Here is a 19,295-nt window from a genome sequence, read left to right as displayed (position 1 = left end):
GTGCTTTTAAAAAAGGAAAATACAAACAGCAACACTGACTCATTTAAAATGTTGAGTTTGCAGGCCAGGGAGACAGCATAATGGTTATGTAAAAGCCTTTCATGCCTGAAGCTCCAAAATCTTAGATTCAATACTTGGTGTCACCAGAAACCAGAGCTGAGCAGTATTCTGGTGTTTCTTCCTCTACATCTCTCTCTTTGTAGTTCTGTCTCATTAATACAAACTAACCAAAACATTTTTATTTATTTATTTTTGTCTCCAGGGATATCTCCTGCACTATGAATCCACTGCTCCTGGAGGCCAGTTTTTCCCTTTTGTTGCCCTTGTTGTTTATTGTTGTAGTTATTATTGTTATTGTCATTGATGTCATCATTGTTAGGAGAGAGAGAGATGGAGAGAGGAGGGGAAGACAGAGAGGGGGAGAGAAAGATAGACGCCTGCAGACCTGCTTCACTGCTTGTGAAGCGACCCCCCCCTGCAGGTGGGGAGCTAGGGCTCAAACCGGGATCCTTAAGCCAGTCCTTGCGATTCGCGCCATGTGCACTTAACCCACTGCACTACCATCTGGCCTCCTACCAAAGTTTTTTTTAAACATGAGGTTTGCTTTTTCCGACTCAACACGGCGTATGTCCAGCTTTCAAACAGCCCTTACGTGCTTTGGCACAAGGTAGGCTCCCTCCAAGCTCGAGTAGCTTTTCCCAGTCTCCCCAGGGAGCCCGGGCCAGTGTTACTAAGCCTGTAGTCAGAGTTAGGAAACTAGAGCTCAGAGGGATCGGCGGTCCCAGACTCCTAGGCCAAGGTTCTTTCCACCTCTGAGTCCGCCCTGGCGTCCAGCAGGGTTCAGCCCCTGGCACCTCGGGGGGCGTGCAGGCGATGGGCCCCGCCGGCGACATGCTCAAGGAAGGGCGGCCGGCTGGGGCCTTGACAGCCGCGCCTGGGGAGGGGCGGTCCGGGCCGGTGTGGCGCGCGAACCTTGGGGAGCCGCGGAGCTGAGTGGTTCCGCCCCTTTGCCCAGCAAGCTCCTGGGAGGGTTACCTGCGGCCCGTGGCCGGGGCGGGGCAAGGCGAGGCTAGGCTGGGCGGGGCGGCCCTTCCCGTCTGCGCCGGCCCCCAGCCTCCAGGGCGGCGGAGCCGGGAAGTGGGAGAAGGAGCCAAGGAGGCGGGGACTGCCGACGCTCCAGCCAAGCTGGGCTCCGAGGCGGGCAAGGGGCTGCATGGAGCGGCCGGCGCGGCTCTACGGGCTCTGGGCGCTGCTGCTTTGTGCCGGCTGCGGCGCCGTGCCCACGGGTGAGTGCGACCCCTGGGGACTCCAGGATGGCTGCCTGCCTAGGCGCCTTCGGGTTGTGGGCCAAAGCAGGGATGACCACTTCGGAGGGGGTAGGCGTGGGCAAGTCCTCTCGACTTCTTGTTCTGGGCGATCACAGCCCCTCCTGAGCCAGGTTAGACGTGGGAGACCCCGGAGCGGCGGTCCTTTCCCAGATCCCGGGCGGGGGTGTGACGGAGACGGAACAGGACAAGGACTTGCGCCATTGGGAAACGTCGGAGAAACCTTGGCGCTTGGGCATAAGACTGAAACCAACCCTGCACAGGTCGGGGTTCCGACGTTTGCAAGCAAGCCCAAGAGAGGGTTCTCGGGGGTCAGGTATCCCTTGGGGGCCGGGGGGAGTGGCAAAAGCCAGCTGGGATGGTGACCCATGTCTGAGGGAGCCAGGAATGCTCTAGGACATTTTGCGAGCACGCGTCAGTCCAGCGAGGTTGGAGTTGGAGGGGGACCCTCTAAAGATCCCAATTCTTGTGGACTATGGACATAAGGATCACACACTCCTCTGGCTTGGCAGAAGTCCGTTGGGAAACGTGGAGCAGCATCCGGGCGAATGCCCTTTTAATAACCTTTATGTTGTGGAATCATTTTCGATTTACGGACAAGTTGCAACAATTGAAAAAGGGTCTCTCAAAGTATGCTCCTCACTCGCCCTGGGTGGCGACTCACAGTTAATCAACAGAGTACTTAACTGTTAAAAGTCTGGGAGTTAACTTCATCTCGGACAGCTCCTGGCATGTGTGACCTTTTGGACATTTTAGATGATGATCGATCGTACTTCCAAATTAAAACACACCCACACCCACACTCCCAGAGAAGGAGAGAGTGACACCAGAGCCCTGCTCACCTCTGGCTTATAGTGATACCTAGGATTAAACCTGGGACCTCTGAGTTTCAGGCATGAAGGTCTTTCACAAAACCATTATATTGTCTCTCCAGACCCTTCTTTTCCTTTTTCTCTTTCCCCCCTCTCCCTTTTCTTTTTCAGGTTTTGCTGTCACATCAACACCGACGACCAGGGTTTTCTGGTTGTTTCTCGGCCAGTGTATTGTGCTGGTTACCCCGCAGTGAAAATGTTGATCAGGAAACCTTGATGTGCCCCATTGACTCAGTCACCAAAATGTAAATGTAAACCATCAGCTCTGTGCCAGGCAGGCATTGTGCGAGAGGCAGAATGTATAGTGGTGAGAAACGTATCCTACCCCTGCCCTCTGAGCCCTTCTGTGCTACTGGCAGAGTTAGAGAGAAGAATTAAAAAAAAAGTCAGCAATAGGAATGTCAGATAGAGAACTGACTAGGATACTGGAGGAAGAAAACTCAGGTTTAGATGGGGTGTGCTGTACCTCATTACAAAGTGAGGCACTTAAGTTCCCTACAGGGGCAGTTGAAGTTTGGGGTCACTGACTGTCTGTCTTGGATTTTAGTGAGTCAGGCTCTGCTCTCTTGGTTGCTTTAGCAGCCTAAGGTGTACCCCTTAGTCGTCGTCCTACCCCCAAGGTGTCTCTTGTAAAATTGGTGCGATTCAACTGGCACAGTCAAGAAGGGGGTGGCATACTACAGTCCAGAGCAGGTACAGGACTGGCCTAGGGTCACTGAGCTGTGGCTTGATTGCCAACAGTGCTGCTCTGTTGCCTCCCCTCCCACAGATCCCCTCCCACACACACCTGAAATAACAACTGGCCTTCCAGAAGATATGGGCAACCCCCAGCTTAATCCATTTTGTCACAGTGGTTCTTCATTGCACAGAAGACAGAAGTGTTTTTCTTTTTTCCCCATTAGAAACGCTGATCAGATTGACTTGAGGTCTGGTTAAGGGAGGGGAAAAAAGAATCAGGGGACTTGAGTTTGAGTGGGGTGACATTTACCAGCTGTAGGACTCTGGGACAGTCATTTCCTCTTGGGGCGGGGGAGTTTTCTCATATGCAAAAGCAGAAGGTTGAAGTCCATTAGTCCTAATGGCCTTTCCAGCATCCTGATCGTGGGAGTATTTATAAACACATTTCAGCTACCAGCTTGGTTTAGTATTCTGGAGGTTGGTAAACCCTTTCTGTGGGATGCCTTCGTCATAACCACTAACATTTAGGTGGTGTTTATTCTATGCTGGATGTGCTCTAGTTCTTTCACCCTTGCTATCCCATTTCCTATTGTTTTGAATCTTGATCCATTTATTCTGGGAGGGGCAGAGAGACAGAAGAGCACCATTCTGCCAGAGGTGGTACCATGGTTCGAACCCAGGGCTTCAGGCTTACAAAGCATTGCCCTCCCCACTTAGCCACTTCCCTGGCTACTCATGTCAGTTTCCATGCACACACAACCTAGCCTGCAGGTGTTGTGCTAGTGTCAGTGCCATTTTGTACAGGTACGCCTTCTGAGAGATGCAGCCTTCATTCCAAACTGCTCTCCAGAGAGCAAGTTGTGTTGTTTTTTTTTTTTTTTTTTTTTTTTTATAGCTTCCCAGGGTGTATGGAATTCACAGTGTAGCCAGTTGGATGTATGACCACAGAAAGCAATCAACAGTCCTTGACCAAGTGACTTGCTCAGTGCAAGGGTGCCAAAGATTTTACTATTTATTTCGGTTACAGACAGACATTGAGAGAGAAAAGGGACAGGGAGGGAGGGAAAGAGAGACACCTGTAGCCCTGTTTCACCACTTGTGAAGTTTCCCCACTGCAGGTGTGGTCTGGGGACTTGAACCTGGGCCCGTGTGCACTGTAATGTGTGAGTTCAAACAGGTGTACCACCACCTGGCCTTAAAGCCAAATGCCCTAAAGTGAGCAGAGAGAGAAAGCACAGGGAAGCCAAGCCAAGCCGCTCCCCCCCTTAGAAGGGACAGGTTTCTAGTCCTGGCACAGCCTTATTCTAGAAGGCTGACTTTTAACCACTGGCTTCATCACCTCTCTCTGGAGAAGCCGTGGGGAGCACCCTCAGCTGGAAGAAGAGCTTGAGCCTCTTCAAGAGGAACGGGAAGGGCCTGTGGCTGTCTGCACCAGTCATGTATTGGAAGGCAAATGGCAAGAATTGGAAGCTTGCTTTCTTAATGTCAAACTCCAGTGTTTCAAACAATGAATGTTATAGGCATGCAGGGGAGAGAGGATACTGCCAGGGCTGGAAGTTTCCATGGAAGAGTCTGAACTGGGCTAGACCTTGAGGGTGAGTGGAATTGAAGTAAGTGAGGAAGGTCCTTCCAGCAGGGGGCGCATAGGAGCAAAAGCATAGTTCAGAGGGTCTCCACCAGAAAGATGAACTGTGGGGGTTCAGGAAACAGTTCAGTGGGTAGAATGCATGCCTTCCCATGCTCTAGGCCTTGGCTTTGAGCTCTGACATCACACCCAGGACAACATCTAGGGAACTCCATGTATGGGGGAGCAGTGATCCTCCCCCACAAATAAACAATAAAAACTGGGTCACTAGTATTGCTTATGTGCAAAACTCTGGGTTCATTCCCACCAAGACATTAAAATATATTGGATTGGGTCCGGCAGTGGTGTACCTGATTAAGTGCACATATTACCATCCCTGCCTCCAGGGGGCAAGTTTCAGGAGCACTGAAACAAGTACTGCGTGTCTGTCTGTCTCTATCCTTCTCTGTCTCCTCCTCCTTCCTTCTGAATTTCTGTCTGTCCTATCAACTAGAATAGGAAAAAAAAAAAAAAAAAAGGAAAAAATGGCTGCCCGGACCAGTAGATTTGTAGTGCCAGCACTGAGCCCCTGTGATAACCCTGGAGGCAGAAAAGAAAAGGGAGGAAGGAAGGAAGGTAGGAAGGAAGGAAGGAAATGACTGACCACCAGACATGGTGGATTCATCACTGAGCTTCAGTGATAACCCTGGAGGCAATTGAAAAAAATGTGTACTTTATTATTTTAGTGAAAGAGCGGGGGGAAAGAGAGACCAGAGCACTGCTTACCTCAAACTTATGGTGGTGCTGGGGATTGAACCTGGGACCTTAAAGCCTCAGGAATAAAAGTCTTTTTGCAGAACCACTGTTCTATCTTCCCTGCTCCCCAACAAGACATTGAACACACAAACAAAAGAGGTATGAGTGCAGGGCCAGCTAATAGCATACCTGGTTAAATGCACACATTACAGTGCACAAGGACCCAGGTTCAAGCCCCTGGACCCCATCTGCATGGGGAAAGCTTCACAAGTAGTGAAGTAGGGCTGCAAGTATCTGTCTTTCCCCCCTCTCTAACTTCCCTTCCCATCTCAATTTCTTTATCCTATAATAAATAAATAAATAAATAAATACATTTTAAAAAGTTGTCAATGAAGCACTCTTGTCTAGGGCCATGATCAGTGGGGTTCCCCCCACCCCAAGAGCACACTGGAATGATCATTGTGATTAAGAGACATGTTGCAAGTGAGAAACAGAGGTTGATGATTGAGGGGTAGGAGGGAAGGAGATGAATGATGACTCATCTGTAACTCTTGTGATTTCCTGTACTTTCCCCCCAAAATCTGCATGCCCCCTGCCAGCTCTTGCCATTGATCAGGAGGGGAAAAAACAAACAGACAGACAAACAAACAAATAAGCAAACAAGCAAACAGTCTCTTAGCTAAGAATCAAGCCTTACTTCTCAGAAGGACACCATTCTGGTTGGTTCCTAAGAAGCACTGGATTTTGTTTCGGACAGCCTGAGGGATCTACAGAGTCCTTCAATCAGGGATCAGCCCCTACAAATGGTTGGAATTAGATGCCTAATGAAGAAAAAAAAAAGCCTCCAACTATCCAAATAGTGTACCTGTTATGTCTCAAAGGTGATTAGCACAGATCATTTCCATAAGAAATCAAAGCGGCTATTTAGAACTGTTTTATCTCTTGAAAAGAAAGACAGCAAATAACCAGCATTTATATATCTCTTGCCCATGTCTGGCACTGTGCTTAGCATTTTATCTGTATTAGCTCATTTAATCCTCATAACTTTATTTTTAATTAATTCATTATTTTGTTTTACAGGACCAGGGTCTGGTGCGTGTGTGCTTTCTTTCATTGCCTCTGGTCCACTTTTTCATTCACGGGGAGAGATGGAGAAGCCATTTTATCATACAGAGAAATGGAGAGAGGGAGAGGCACTATGCCACCACTGACTTTTCTCTGGTGCCATGGTACCTCCCATATCATGGCGAGGCCACAAGCATGGCAAGGCATGTACCCTACCCACTGAGACATAAACTTTTTTCAGTAGGCTACTATTATTGTTGTTACGTTATAGCTGAGAAAAATGGAGGCAGAAAGAAGTGAAGTCATTTGCAAGCTAGTGTGTGACAGGTCTGGGCTGTGAATCAGGCAGGCTGGTCCAGGCTCTTAGTCACTGCATGGAGCTTATTGAAAATATATGTCTTACATAGAGGACCCGCTAAATACCTGTGCAAAAATAGCAGTCTCCACTTATTTATATGCCTGTCTGGGCCTACTACACACACACACACACACACACACACACACACACACACACACATGCATTTGCTTGTCTTGTCAATAGTGTAGATTTATATTTAAAGAATGAGTGTATGAGTTTTGAATTATAGAAAGGAGAAAAATCTCAAGAAAAAAATGGAAGGAAGCATTAGGCAAATGGTGCAGGGGGGGGGGGGGCTTCTGGCCAGGATGGCAGCTGCCTAGCTGCTCTGGGATTGCTTCCTGCTTTGTAACTGAGGGGACAAAAGCTCCAGCTGTGCAGAACAGAAAAGAGTCACAGGAAAACAGTAAGGATAGTAGACAGCCACAAGCAGCCTAAAATGTCTTTTAGAAGGACACTTCAGAACAAATGGAGTGTGTGTGTGTGTGTGTGTGTGTGTGTGTGTGTGTGTGTGTGTGTGTGTGGTGGGGGTGGGGGAGGGGGGGGGAGGGATGAAGTCCTTTTGAGAGACTGGGAAAAGGCAGTCTGTTAAAATACAGGAGTCACCAAATAGAATTTTAAAAAGAAGGTCTAAACTCACCTGGGAATTTGAGCTATGGTTTATGTGAAGTTTAAATAGGTGTGTGTTTTTTTTTTTAATCTTTAACCTTGGTGTGAGAGGTCTGTGTGATGGTGATACCAATGAGTTTTGCAACCGTTCTCCTGGGTTTCTGCTGCGCGATGGTTCTGTAAAGTGCAGAGGAGGGCAGATGGTCCTAAAGTAGAGACTAGTGTTTAGTAGGAACATTGTCTGTCTGTCATCTGTCTGTCTGTCTACCTATCATTCATTTGTTTATATAACAGAAAGGAAGAGAACCGTGTATAATGCTAGTGGTAGGAACACTGTCTGTTTGTCTACCTATCATTTATTTGTTTATATGACAGAAAGGAAGAGAACCGTGTATAATGCTAGGGGAGGAACACTGTCTTTCTGTCTGTCTACCTATCGTTTATTTGTTTATATGACAGAAAGGGAGAGAACCGTGTATAATGCGAGGGATTGAACTTGAGACCTCATACTCTTTTTTTATTTATACAAAGGAAACATTGACAAAACCATAGGATAAGAGGGGTACAGCTTCACACAATTCTCACCACCAGACCTCCATACACCAACCCCTCCCCTGACAGCTTCCCTACTCTTTAACCCTCTGGGAGTATGGACCCAAGATCATTGTGGGATGCAGAAGGTTGAAGGTCTGTCTTCTGTAACTGCTTCCCCGCTGAACATGGGTGTTGACAGGTCGATCCATACTCCCATCCTGTCTCTCTCTTTCCCTAGTGGGCAAGGGCTCTGGAGAAGCAGAGCTCCAAGGCACATTGGTGGGGTTGTCTGTCCAGGGAAGTCTGGTCGCATCCTGCTAGCATCTGGAACCTGGTAGCTGAAAAGAGAGTTAATTTACAAAGCCAAACAAATTGTTGGACAATCATGGACCTAAAGGCTGGAATAGTGCAGGTGAAGCGTTGGGGAGTCCTCCATTTTGTAGATAGCTAGTAGGCATATTTTAGTTATATTTAAAAGGACCTGTAGATATACTAGTGTTTTTATTTTTATTTTTATTTTTTTGCCTGAGCCTGAAATATTATATGCAGGTGAATCCTAATTATTGTCTGGGGAGATGATGTCATGCCTGGGAAAAGGACCAGAAAGCTGCATCAGGGAAGAGAGTAGCTCCCTAATATGGGAAAGGGGTATAAATATTGTTGACTGTAAACCCCATCAATTTGATGTGATCTGTGGCCCATAATTAGCTTAGGAGCCTGTGTGACCTCTACATCCCTCTAGATCTGAGCTCACATTCTGTGGTCATGAGTAGGAACATTCCATGCTGCCCCAGAATCGACCCTTCTTCCTCAGGTGTAGCATAGAGTATGTTGTCCATCCTCCCTTCAGAGGATGGAACATTCTCTACCATTGTTGATCCAGGTTGAGGGCCCCACAAAGGGGGTCTGTTTTGTTGTTCCTGATAGAGATAACCGGAAGAGACCTCATACTTTTAAGTCAGAAGCTCTAGCCACCTCCTAGGCCACCAGAGGCATTTTTCTTTTCTTTGATCACCAACTTTATCATAAGGACTTGGTGTCTGCGTATCTTCACTGTTCCTGGTTGCCATTATTTTTTCCCTTTTTCTTTCATTTTGACAGAGTATAAGAGGCATATATATATATATATATATATATATATATTAATATACAGAGAGTGAGCAAGAGAGACAGAGAGAAGAATTAGACACCCGAAGCACCTCTCCATCACTCATGAAGCTTCCCCCTGCAGGTGAGGACCAGGGGCTTAAACCCACGTCCTTCTCTGTAGTAAACTGTGCATTTTTATACTTTATGTGATAACACAGAGATAAAATGAGAGGAAAGGGCAATGGAGAGGGATGGGGGAGAGAAAGGGAGAGAGAAGGGGAGGGTTACATCTGCATTACTGCCCCACTGTTCAGAAGCTTCCTTTCTGCCGGTGGGGACCAGGGGCTTGAATATGGGTCCTTGTACATGGCAACATAAGCATTTAATCAGCTCCCTAAACTATGTACTCTTAACAAGTGAGCCACCACCTGACCCTGGGCAAATGTTTGTTTGTTTGTTTATTTATTTATTATTTTGTTTTAAATTGTTATTGATTTATTTATGGTCAACAAATCATTTGGATAAGAGGAGTACAATTCCACACATTTCCCACCACCAGAGTTCCAAATCTCATCCCCTCCATTGGAAGCTTCCCTCTTCTTTATCCCTCTGGGAGTGTGGATCCAGGATCATTATGAAGTGCAGAAGGTAGAAGGTCTGGCTTCTGTAACTGCTTCTCTGATGGACATAGCCTTTGGCAGGTTGATCCATACTCCCAGCCTGACAAAGATCTTCACTAGAAACTCCACACTTGCCAAACGATTCATCTTCAAAAAGAGCATTGGTGGGCCAGTGAAATAGCTCGCTTAAATCTTATTCTGTTTCGTCATGTGTGTGGCCCAAGTTCAAACCTTGTCCCCACTGCATTGAAGGAAGTTTTTGGTGCTGTAGTCTCAGTCTCTCTCTCTGTCTCTCTGCCTCTAAAGTAAAATTATTTTGTGGGTAAGGTGCATCCCTTCCTTTGTGTGAGGCCCAGGTTTGAACCCTTACACCACATAAAAGTGGCATTAAGGCCTGAGATGGTGGACCCCCTGGCACTAGCTGGGCTGTAAAGCTGTGAAATAAGGATTCCCTGCTTCCAGAAGGTCTCATCCTGCAGGGAGTGGTACTCCTCCTCAGCTGGGCCTTTATTCTTTCTTGTGGAAATGTTAATGGTAAGAAAGAGCTGGGCCTGTAGCTCAGTGGTACATTCACATGTATAAGATCCTGGGTTCACCCCCTGGCATCCCTCAAGGCGCCCCCCCCAAAGCTAATAATAGGATAGTCCGGGAAAGAGCTTCGAAGTGAATGTCAAGAATGTAGCTTTGGGGGCTGGCTGATGCGCATCCAGTAGAGTGTACACGTTGCCATGTGCAAGGATGAGATTCAGGTCCCCCACTCCTCACCTGCAGGGGTGAAGCTTCGTGAGTGGTGAAGCAGTGCTGTAGGAATGCATCCCTCCCTTCCTCCCTCCCTCTCTTTCTTCTTCTTTCTCCTCTCGTCAGTTTCTCTCTGTCCTATCTAAATGAATACATAAACAAACCTCTAAAACTATTTTTTAAACTTTTTATAATTTTTTATTGGGGGCAAATGATGTACAGAGCAGTTGTTGACATGTGGGTACAATCTCTATTTCCCCATGAAAGTTCTCTGCAGAATACTCACAAAGTAGATCCTTTTCCATCTTCATGCAATAAGACCCCAAGGTTTTATAGCTACTATTTTAGAATCTCAGATTTTCCTGGATACTTGCTTCTAAATAGAAAAATAAATTTGATTTGAAATACTGCCTACAGTTGGCTCAGTATTTAACCTGTGAAACTCCCCCCCAATAAAAATGAGTAGATTGGGAGTCGGGCGGTGGTGCAGCGGGTTAAGCCCACATGGCGCAAAGCACAAGGACCGCCATCAGGATCCTGGTTCGAGTCCCCTGCTCCCCACCTGCAAGAGTTCACTTCACAGGCAGTGAAAGCAGGTCTGCAGGTGTCTATCTTTCTCTGCTCATCTCTGCCTTCCCTCCTCTGCCTTCCCTCCTCTCCATTTCTCTCTGTCCTATTCAACAACAACGACAACAATAACAACAACAACGACGATGGTAAACAAGGGCAACAAAAGGGAAAAATAAAATAAAATAATTAGTAGATTATTTCTTTAACTAGAAATATCTGTGGCCATGTTTTTTCTAAGAATGTTGCCTGCTCCACAATTTTGTAAATTGCAGTATGTAAATTTCATTCTCACCTCCTAATAAGTAAAAGTTCTTAATAGCAGGCCACTATTTCAATGACCAATTAAAAACTCGAGGCTAAAACTACAGCCTTCTTCCAGCTCCAGGTGCTTCATCTTTTAACGGAGGCATTTAGTCTGTTTAAATAGAATGTGCTTGACCTTGAATTTTGTTTTCCAGGTAATCCTAAAGAAAAAAAAAATACATTGCTTTACCACTTGTCAGGCCAAGTGGCGGGCTTGGAGGGTGCGCTGAAGGGAATGGTTCAGGAGGGATGAGGGAGTATAATGGATGAGGGAGACAGCATAGTGGTTACACAAACAGACTCTCATGCCTGAGACTTAAGGGTCCCAGGTTTGATTCTCCTATACCACCATAAGCCAGAGCGAAGCAGGGCTCTGGTATATAAAAAAAAGTGTAAAAAAAAAGTGTGGCTTTTGCAGACTGCTACCTATAAAATTATCAGGCAAACTCCCAACTGTGTTACCTGGGGTCGGGGGTGATGTTTTGGGACAAATGGAATTTCTGGTTCAGTGAAACAACAAGGTACTAGTATAAGTACTGATGTTCTGCAAGAGGTTCAGTGCACTCCAAAGTACTGGTTAGGGTACAAAATAGCACTCGTTTGAGAGCCAGCAAGATAGGTCACTTGAATAGTGCATTTGCTTTGTCCTCGGCTTGGACCTGAATTGGTGCTGCAATACTGACTGAAGCTTCGGTGCTATGCTGTCTTTCTCTCTCTCTCTCTCTCTCTCTTTCTCGAAAAGTCAGCTTGGAGTGGTAAAACCCGGTGATGAAAATCAAAAATGAGTTCATTTGATAAACCATTAGGGCTCTAGTCTTAAATGTAATTCATAATGACTAAACCTGGTGCTTCAGAAAGTCAGAGCATTGCTCAGACTGTTTCCTTAAACTCTCTTTGGGGAGTGTGCTTGAGCTCTATGGGATAGTAGTAAGGACACAACAGAGAATTCCTGTATAATCCTCACCTATTTTCCAAGGGTAGTTTTTTTGATAGTCTTGGTCTCAGAAGTTCTTAGGAAATTTCGAAGTGATGTCTCTTATCTCTCCTCCTCACCCATGTATGTCTCTGAACTTGGTAGAAACATGTCAATTCCTTTCTTAAGTCTTAGAGCTGGGTCCAAAATAATCAAGGTAGTAGGGCCAGGTAGTGGCACACCTGGCTGAGTGCCTATTATTACCATGCACAAAGACCTGGATTCAAGCCCTTGGCCACCATCTGCAGGGAGAGAGCTTTACAAGCTGTGAAGCAGGTCTGCAGGTGTCTCTTTATCTCTTCTTCTCTGTCCTCTTCCCTCTCAATTTCTCTCTGCTGTATCAAATAAAATATATATATATTTAAAAAATTGATTTATGGGGGCTGGGTGGTAGTGCACCAGGTTCAGTATAAGGATCCCAGTTCAATCCCCTGGCTCCCCACCTGCAGGGGAGTAGCTTCACAAGCGGTAAAGCAGATCTGCAGGTGTCTGTTCTCTCATCTATCTATCTATCTATCTATCTATCTATCTATCTATCTATCTCCCCCTCCTCTCTCAATTTCTGTCTTATCCAACAACAATAACAGCAGCAACAACAATAACAATAACAGCAACAACAACAATAGAAAAATGGCCTCCAGGAGCAGTGGATTCATAGTGCTGGCACCGAGCCCCAGTGATAACCCTGAAGGCAAAATATTTGGTGGAGATAGTGATGGGTTTCCTCTAAATAAAACACATTTATTATCGTTATTATTATTATCATCGTCGTCGTCATCATCATCATCATCATCATGAAACTGGTTCACAGTTTCTCCTTCTTCCCTTCCCTGTTCAGAATTGTCCAAATTATAATTCCAGCTGTTTAGTGTCAGACCCCAGGGGAGCAGCAGGGGTTGGTTGGGCTCTTTCTCAGTACTTCTTTGGAAAATTTATGTATTAAAAAAAAAAGCAATGATGAGGTCACATTAACAAGCACAATGAAAGATGAGCCGCCTGAGTTTCCCCACCAGGGCTGTTTGTCTTGAGGGAGATGTGGATTCCAAGAGGAGGGAACCCACCCCACACTCCCACTGTCCTGCAGGAAGAAAACAGGCATCAAAGCTGTTTGGAATTCCCTGGGCTCCCAGCACAGGAAGTAGTTAAGACTGTGGCCCTTGGAACCACACTGTTTAGGCTTGTACCCATTTCCTACTCCTGATAGACCAAGGCTAGTGTCTCACTGTCCTTGTGCCTGGGCACCTGGGCTCTAAGATAAAGCTGTCCATAACTTGTATCTTTGAGGAAGTGGGAAAGGGCCAGGGGACAGAATTGTGGTGAACACTTAGACCAGGTGCCTGCCCTACTGATGTCAGATGTTTGTATTTTATTATCTTATGTTTTTTTTAAAAAAATGTTATTGCCACCAGGGTTATCGCTGGTAGCTACTCCCCCCCTTTTTTGTTCCTTTATTTTATTTGAGAGGGGAGAAGGAGATAGAGAGGGAGAGTGAAAGAGACAAACCTGAAGACCTGCTTCATCACTCGTGAAACTTCCCCCTTCAGGTGGGGAGCTGGGGCTTGAACCCAGGTCCTCATACATGGTAGTGTGTGTACTCAGCTGGATGCCCCACCGCCCATCCTCTCCTCGTTAGATGATATTAATTGAATGGTGATGGTGTTGGCCTCCAGGAGGTGGACAAAAGAACTTAATGAACAGCCTGAATGGTGGTGATAATTGTATTTATATGCGTGGTTTGAACAGGAACCCCCCCTCCACCTGTGACAAATTTGAGTGTCTTCGTGGAAAACCTCTGCACGATCATATGGACCTGGAATCCTCCTGAAGGGGTCAGCCCAAACTGCAACCTATCCTATGTGACCAATTTTGACAAGAACCAGGAAAAGGTAAGTATTCTGGAACATACTGCATAGATGAGGTGAAGTGAACACTGTAGGTCTCGACAAAGAATAAAGTAAACCCATCTTGAAAACTGTATTGATTACCGAGTGACAGAGAGAAGGAGGGAACCAGAGAATCTCTCTGCCACATGCAGTCCTGGGGGTCAAACTTGGAACCCCAGGCATGAGAATCCAAAGCTTGATTTACTGAACCACCTCCTGGGCTGCTTATAAGAACAATTTCTCATCTTTCTTCAGAGTGGAGATTTTATTTGGGGCTATATCCAGCTTTTAAGTGGGAAAAGTAGAGAAGCACCATTGACAAAATTTAGTTTTTGAAACATATCCCTCACTATTCCTCTGCAAGTTAAGTGCAATTAAGGTTGCTTTGACAGAACACCACCTAATGGCATTACCTCTTTACTCATGGATAATGTTCAAATCGGTTCCTACGCTTGTGCCTGTGGCCAAGTGTATCCATTAACACACCCACTTTCTCAGGGAGTTTTCCCATTCATTACCTTGCTCATCTAACCAGCATGTATACATGAAAAAAACGGGGGTGGTGGTGGTGGCGTAGCGTGTTAACCCCACATACTAAGAAGCACAAGGACTCATGCAAGGATCCTGGTTCGAGCTCCTGGCTCCCCACCTGCAGGAAGCTTGCTTCACAAGAAGTGAAGCAGGGCTGCAGGTGTCTTATCTTTCTCTCTCCTTCTGTTTTCCCCTCTCCTCTCAAGTTCTCTCTGTCCAATCAGACAAAAAATAAAAATGGCCACAGGAGCAGCAGATTTGTAGTGCAGGCACTTGAGCCCTGGTGATATCCCTGGAAGAAAAACAAACAAATAAACAAACAAACATAAATCAGCGCAACAAGAGTACATGGCCACATGGAAAGTGAGACTATCACATGTAGGTGGGATTGACTGGGTTTCCTGAGTGAGGAAAACAGGCATCCTTGGCAGACAAGTGTAGCCAGTCAATTGAAGTAAATGTTTGTTGGTGCGGAGAGTGGCTTATGTTAGGTATTTTATGATCATCCTACTCAGTGGACCTTTCTCTTGGTCTTTATTGGGTTGGTAGACTGTTTGAAATGGCACATTCTCCAGAGCCTCAGGTCTAAATGTTTTATAGCTTTCTACCTTCTTTCAGTGTGTGTGTGTGTGTGTGTGTGTGTGTGTGTGTGTGTGTGTGTGTGTGTGTGTGTGTGTTTTGGGGGAGAGGATTTCGGGGTTGCTTTAGTCCAGGATTTTGAGGAATGACAAGTTGTCAACAGCGACAGTACGTTGCATCATTGAGTTGTGAAATTGCTGTGTTTGAGCAATCTTGGTGGCACAAAGAATCTTGATAACCAGGTTCTAGATGGCGTGTGACAGCTCAGTGGCTCAGTGACTGCAGCTAAACTCCTCAGCGTCCTTGTCCTTCTGATAAGGTGTGAATCCAGGAAGAATTAAGGTGAACCAGAAGCATTTGTGTTTGAACAGAGGAGCACTCAGGGAGGAAGCTTGTCACATTTCTAGAAGCCAGGCTTGAGTAATACAGTTCCCTCCCCCCACCCCCCCAATCATCTTCCTCTTATTCTGAAGGAGGGGTCTCAGGCATTTGAAGCCTTGCTGACAGGTTCTGTCAGTACATTCTACCTTGAGAAATTCTGGCTAAGGACTTCTTCTTTTTTACAAATATTTATTTTCCCTTTAGTTGCCCTTTTTTAAATTGTTGTTGTAGTTATTATTGTTGTTACTGCTGTTGTCTAGAACAGAGAGACATGGAGAGAGGAGGTAAGACACGAGGAGAGAAAAATAGACACCTGCAGACCTGCTTCACTGCTTGTGAAGTGACTCCCCTGCAGGTGGGGAGCCGGGGGCTTAAACTGGGATCCTTTATGCCAGTCCTTGTGCTTCATGCCACGTGCGTTTAACCCACTGTGCTACCACCCAACTCCCTGGCTAAGGACTTTTAATAACTACTTCATAACTACTTCATGAGCCGAAGAAGTCTGGAGTCATGTAGCTAATTTGGGAAGTTTCACTCAGGGGGGGGCCAGTGCTGTGGTGAACTCACCTGGCTGTACTGTGTAGCTTTCTGTGTTTACATGCGTACATGTTTGCACAACGGCAAACTCGCCTAATGGTGAGCTTCTCAGAACAGTTTCTCAAAGCCTCTCTCTGTGGTTAGATGATGCAAGAATTGCATCAAATCGAAATCCTGAGAAGAGGTCCCCTTTTCTTCCCATAGACCTCTTTTCTTTTTTTTTCTTGAGATAGTGATTTAATCCCTTCAATATAGACTCAGAAATGGAATTACTACATCAAATGTTATTTTTCTTTCTTTTTTTTTGTTTTATTTTTACTCTGTTGTCCTCCTCCACCTCATCCTCCTCCTCATCCTTCTTCTTCTTCTTCTCCTCCTCCTCCTCCTCCTTCTTCTTTTTTATAAAAAGGAAACACTGACAAAACCATAGGATAAGAGGGGTACAACTCCACACAATTCCCACCACCAGATATCCATATCCCATCCCCTCCCTTGATAGCTTTCCTATTCTTTATCCCTCTGGGAATATGGATCCAAGGTCATTGTGGGATGTAGAAGGTGGAACGTCTGCACAGGCCTCTTTTCAAAGTCTCTTAGACATACCTAAGACACCGTGAGGTTGACAAGTTGAAGCTTTAGACCTACAAAAGAGGGTCAGTTTCTCAGCCGCTTACAGGAGTTTTGACTGAAAAGGAGCCTGAGGAGGCAATGAAAGGAGAGTGAATTAAGTTAGAAATTTGATCCCCTTCCCTTTTTCAATTTGTCTGGCATTAGGCAAGTTACTCAGCCTCTCTGAACTCCTTTCCTCCTAAATGTTTGCAAAATGCTATAGCAAAGAGAGCTTTTCTTTCTTTCTTTTTTTTTTTTTTAATTGCAAACATGGTTGTTGCTAGGGCTCAGTGCTATTACTATGAATCCACTGCTCGTGGTGGCATTTCTTTGCTTCTCCCGCCGCCTGTCTATTTTATGTGGTAGGACAGAGAAAAATTGATAGGGGAGATAGAAAGGGAGAGAGATACCTGCAGACCTCATGAAGCTTCTGTCTGTGGGTGGGGAGTGGGGGCTTAAATCTGGGTCTTTGCACATGGCAATGTGTATGCTCAACAAGGTGTGCTGCCATCCAGCCCTGGAAGAAATGCTTTTAACTCTGCCTACTTCCTGGAAATGAAATGTGTATTCAAGGTGATGATGGTCCTAAGGCACCTGGCAAAGAGTGAGCTTTGAATAATTGTTGGCTTTTATTATTATGACTGTCACTGTCGAGTTGAGCCATATGAAGTTGTCAGTTTCATATCCTCCTTTAATTGCGTTCCATCTGTGTTGCCCCTGAAGAGACCAGATGGAGACCCTCAAGGGCGAACTCTGACCATGGTCTGTTCATTGATTCCTGTCATTTGAGAGTGGTGATGATCAGTCCTGCACTTAGGATAAGCATGGGTTGTCCTGCCAGTCAGAAGACGTTGCCTATCTTGACCCTTGGAAGTTAATGATCTCCAGGTGCGGAATGAGTGACAAGTGATTTCCTTCCCTCTTTCTGTGCTTCAGATGGGATGCAGCACCAACATCGTCAGACAAAACTAGGGGTAGATACATCCTCTGAAACACACCCTTCATGGTGGTTTGTACATATGAAGGGGTGTAAGCGAACATCGAAAGGTCCCTGGTTGATAATTGAAACTCTTGAGGTCATTTTCTTCTTTTGGCAAAGCCAGGACCTTGTAAATATGTGATTTCACCACTGCCAAGATGAGGTTTTCTCTCTCTCTCTCTCTCTCTCTCTCTCTCTCTCTCCCTCTTGATAGAAACAGAGATGGAGAGAGAGACAAAGATACAGAGAGAGACAGAGGGGAAGAGAAGGAGGCAGAGGAGGAGGAATAGGGAAGAGAGAGAGAGAGAGAGATAACTGAAGTTTAGCACTGAAGTTTCCTTCAGAGTTGTGGACTCAAACCTGGGTGTGCATCTGGCAAAGTAGCACACTCTCCAAACAAGCTAATTTTGGTGGCTCTCACTTTTGTTTTCCATTCTTCAGCACCGGGGTTTCCCCTAGCACCGTGGCACCACCCCCATGTAGTGTCAAGGCCTGAACCTGAGCTACATATATGGCAAGGCACTATCCTGCCTGGTGACCTATCTCACTAACTTTGAAGTTATTTTCTGTCTTCAGACTGCACTGAGATAAGAGCCAAAGATTCATATAGATGATTGAAAAACAATCAACAGTGATCTCAAGTGGCTAGTCCCACTGTCTTGCCAATAGTAGGCTCTGACATCAGACCTCAGATATCGTTCACTAACAAGTGCCAGGAGAGTCTCACTAGGCACATAAGTTAGAAGGCTATTATTCAGTCCAGGCAGCCAGAGAGGGAGAGGGTTATGCTAGAGTTGATCCCCACCCTCAAAGGAATCTGGAATAGGGAAAAGTATCATCCAACTAAATGAACATTGGCCCTCAGGGGGAAGGATCAGTTCAGGACTTTGGCCTTGGTGTCTGATAAGTTTTCAAAGGAAGCCAGATTCCCTGAGGGGTGGAGCATAGCACCATCAGGCAACTACCAGTGGAATGACTCACCACAGTTGAGAAAGTCACGTGAGAGCCATCACACAGATTTTATCCAGCTCTGCTGCAAGGGATTTTGTTCCTTGTCTGATAGAGGTGCACTTGGACCTGGTCTTTACTACTGGTAATTGATTTCAAGCCCTCACCCTCCACCTACAGAAGGGAAACTTCATGAATGGCAGGGTAGTGCTGCAGGTGTTTCTCGTTCTCTCTGTATCACTCTCATATGTTTCTGTTTCTCTATCAATAAAGGAAGGTTCCTACTACTTTAATGTGAATTCAGTATGATTAAAGTTGAACTTTGAATGAGATCTGTAAAAAAACAACTTATCTTCCCCTGTCCATTCTTTGATCTTTCTTCCTTTTAAAAAATAATAAAAAAATTAATGAGAGAGACGACAGGCAGGAAGATGGAGAGAGGGAGGAAGGGAGGGAGGGAGGCAATGAGGGAGAGAGGGAGATGGAGATAGATAGATAGATAGATAGATAGATAGATAGATAGATAGATAGGGAGAGAGAGACCCCAGAGCACTGCTCAGTTCTTGCGTGTAGTGTTGCAGATTAAATCTGGAACACTGGAGCCTCAGTCGTGAAAGTGCCTTACTGAACCATTATTCTGTCTCCCCAGCCTTATTTGATCTTTCTAAGTTATTTTACTAATCTATATAACCCACAAAATGAAGTTTTGATCTGGGTTCTAAAGTATGTTTTTAGTGAAAGAAATCCATCACTGCAAGGATCTTTTAACAGTCAAACTCAACCCTCCCACTGGA

The 19,295-nt window shown here is 45.7% G+C and overlaps 1 protein-coding gene across 1 annotated transcript in view; it reads left to right on the top strand.

The window, feature by feature from the left end:
- The first annotated feature begins 1,213 nt into the window (after positions 1-1,213).
- The window catches only part of IL13RA1 (interleukin 13 receptor subunit alpha 1), an 86,854-nt gene continuing 68,772 nt past the window's right edge, over positions 1,214-19,295 (top strand). Inside the window, exons 1-5 of the mRNA XM_060182653.1 lie at positions 1,214-1,641; positions 1,838-1,955; positions 2,309-2,442; positions 3,289-3,356; positions 13,798-13,940. Of these exons, the coding sequence (XP_060038636.1) occupies positions 1,214-1,641; positions 1,838-1,955; positions 2,309-2,442; positions 3,289-3,356; positions 13,798-13,940 (891 nt within the window). The remainder of the gene's footprint in view (positions 1,642-1,837; positions 1,956-2,308; positions 2,443-3,288; positions 3,357-13,797; positions 13,941-19,295) is intronic.

The sequence above is a fragment of the Erinaceus europaeus genome, chromosome X, assembly GCF_950295315.1.
Source record: "Erinaceus europaeus chromosome X, mEriEur2.1, whole genome shotgun sequence".
NCBI lineage: Eukaryota > Metazoa > Chordata > Mammalia > Eulipotyphla > Erinaceidae > Erinaceus > Erinaceus europaeus.
Note: the sequence above shows the minus strand (reverse complement) of the source record. Positions and strands in the feature narration are given on the sequence as shown.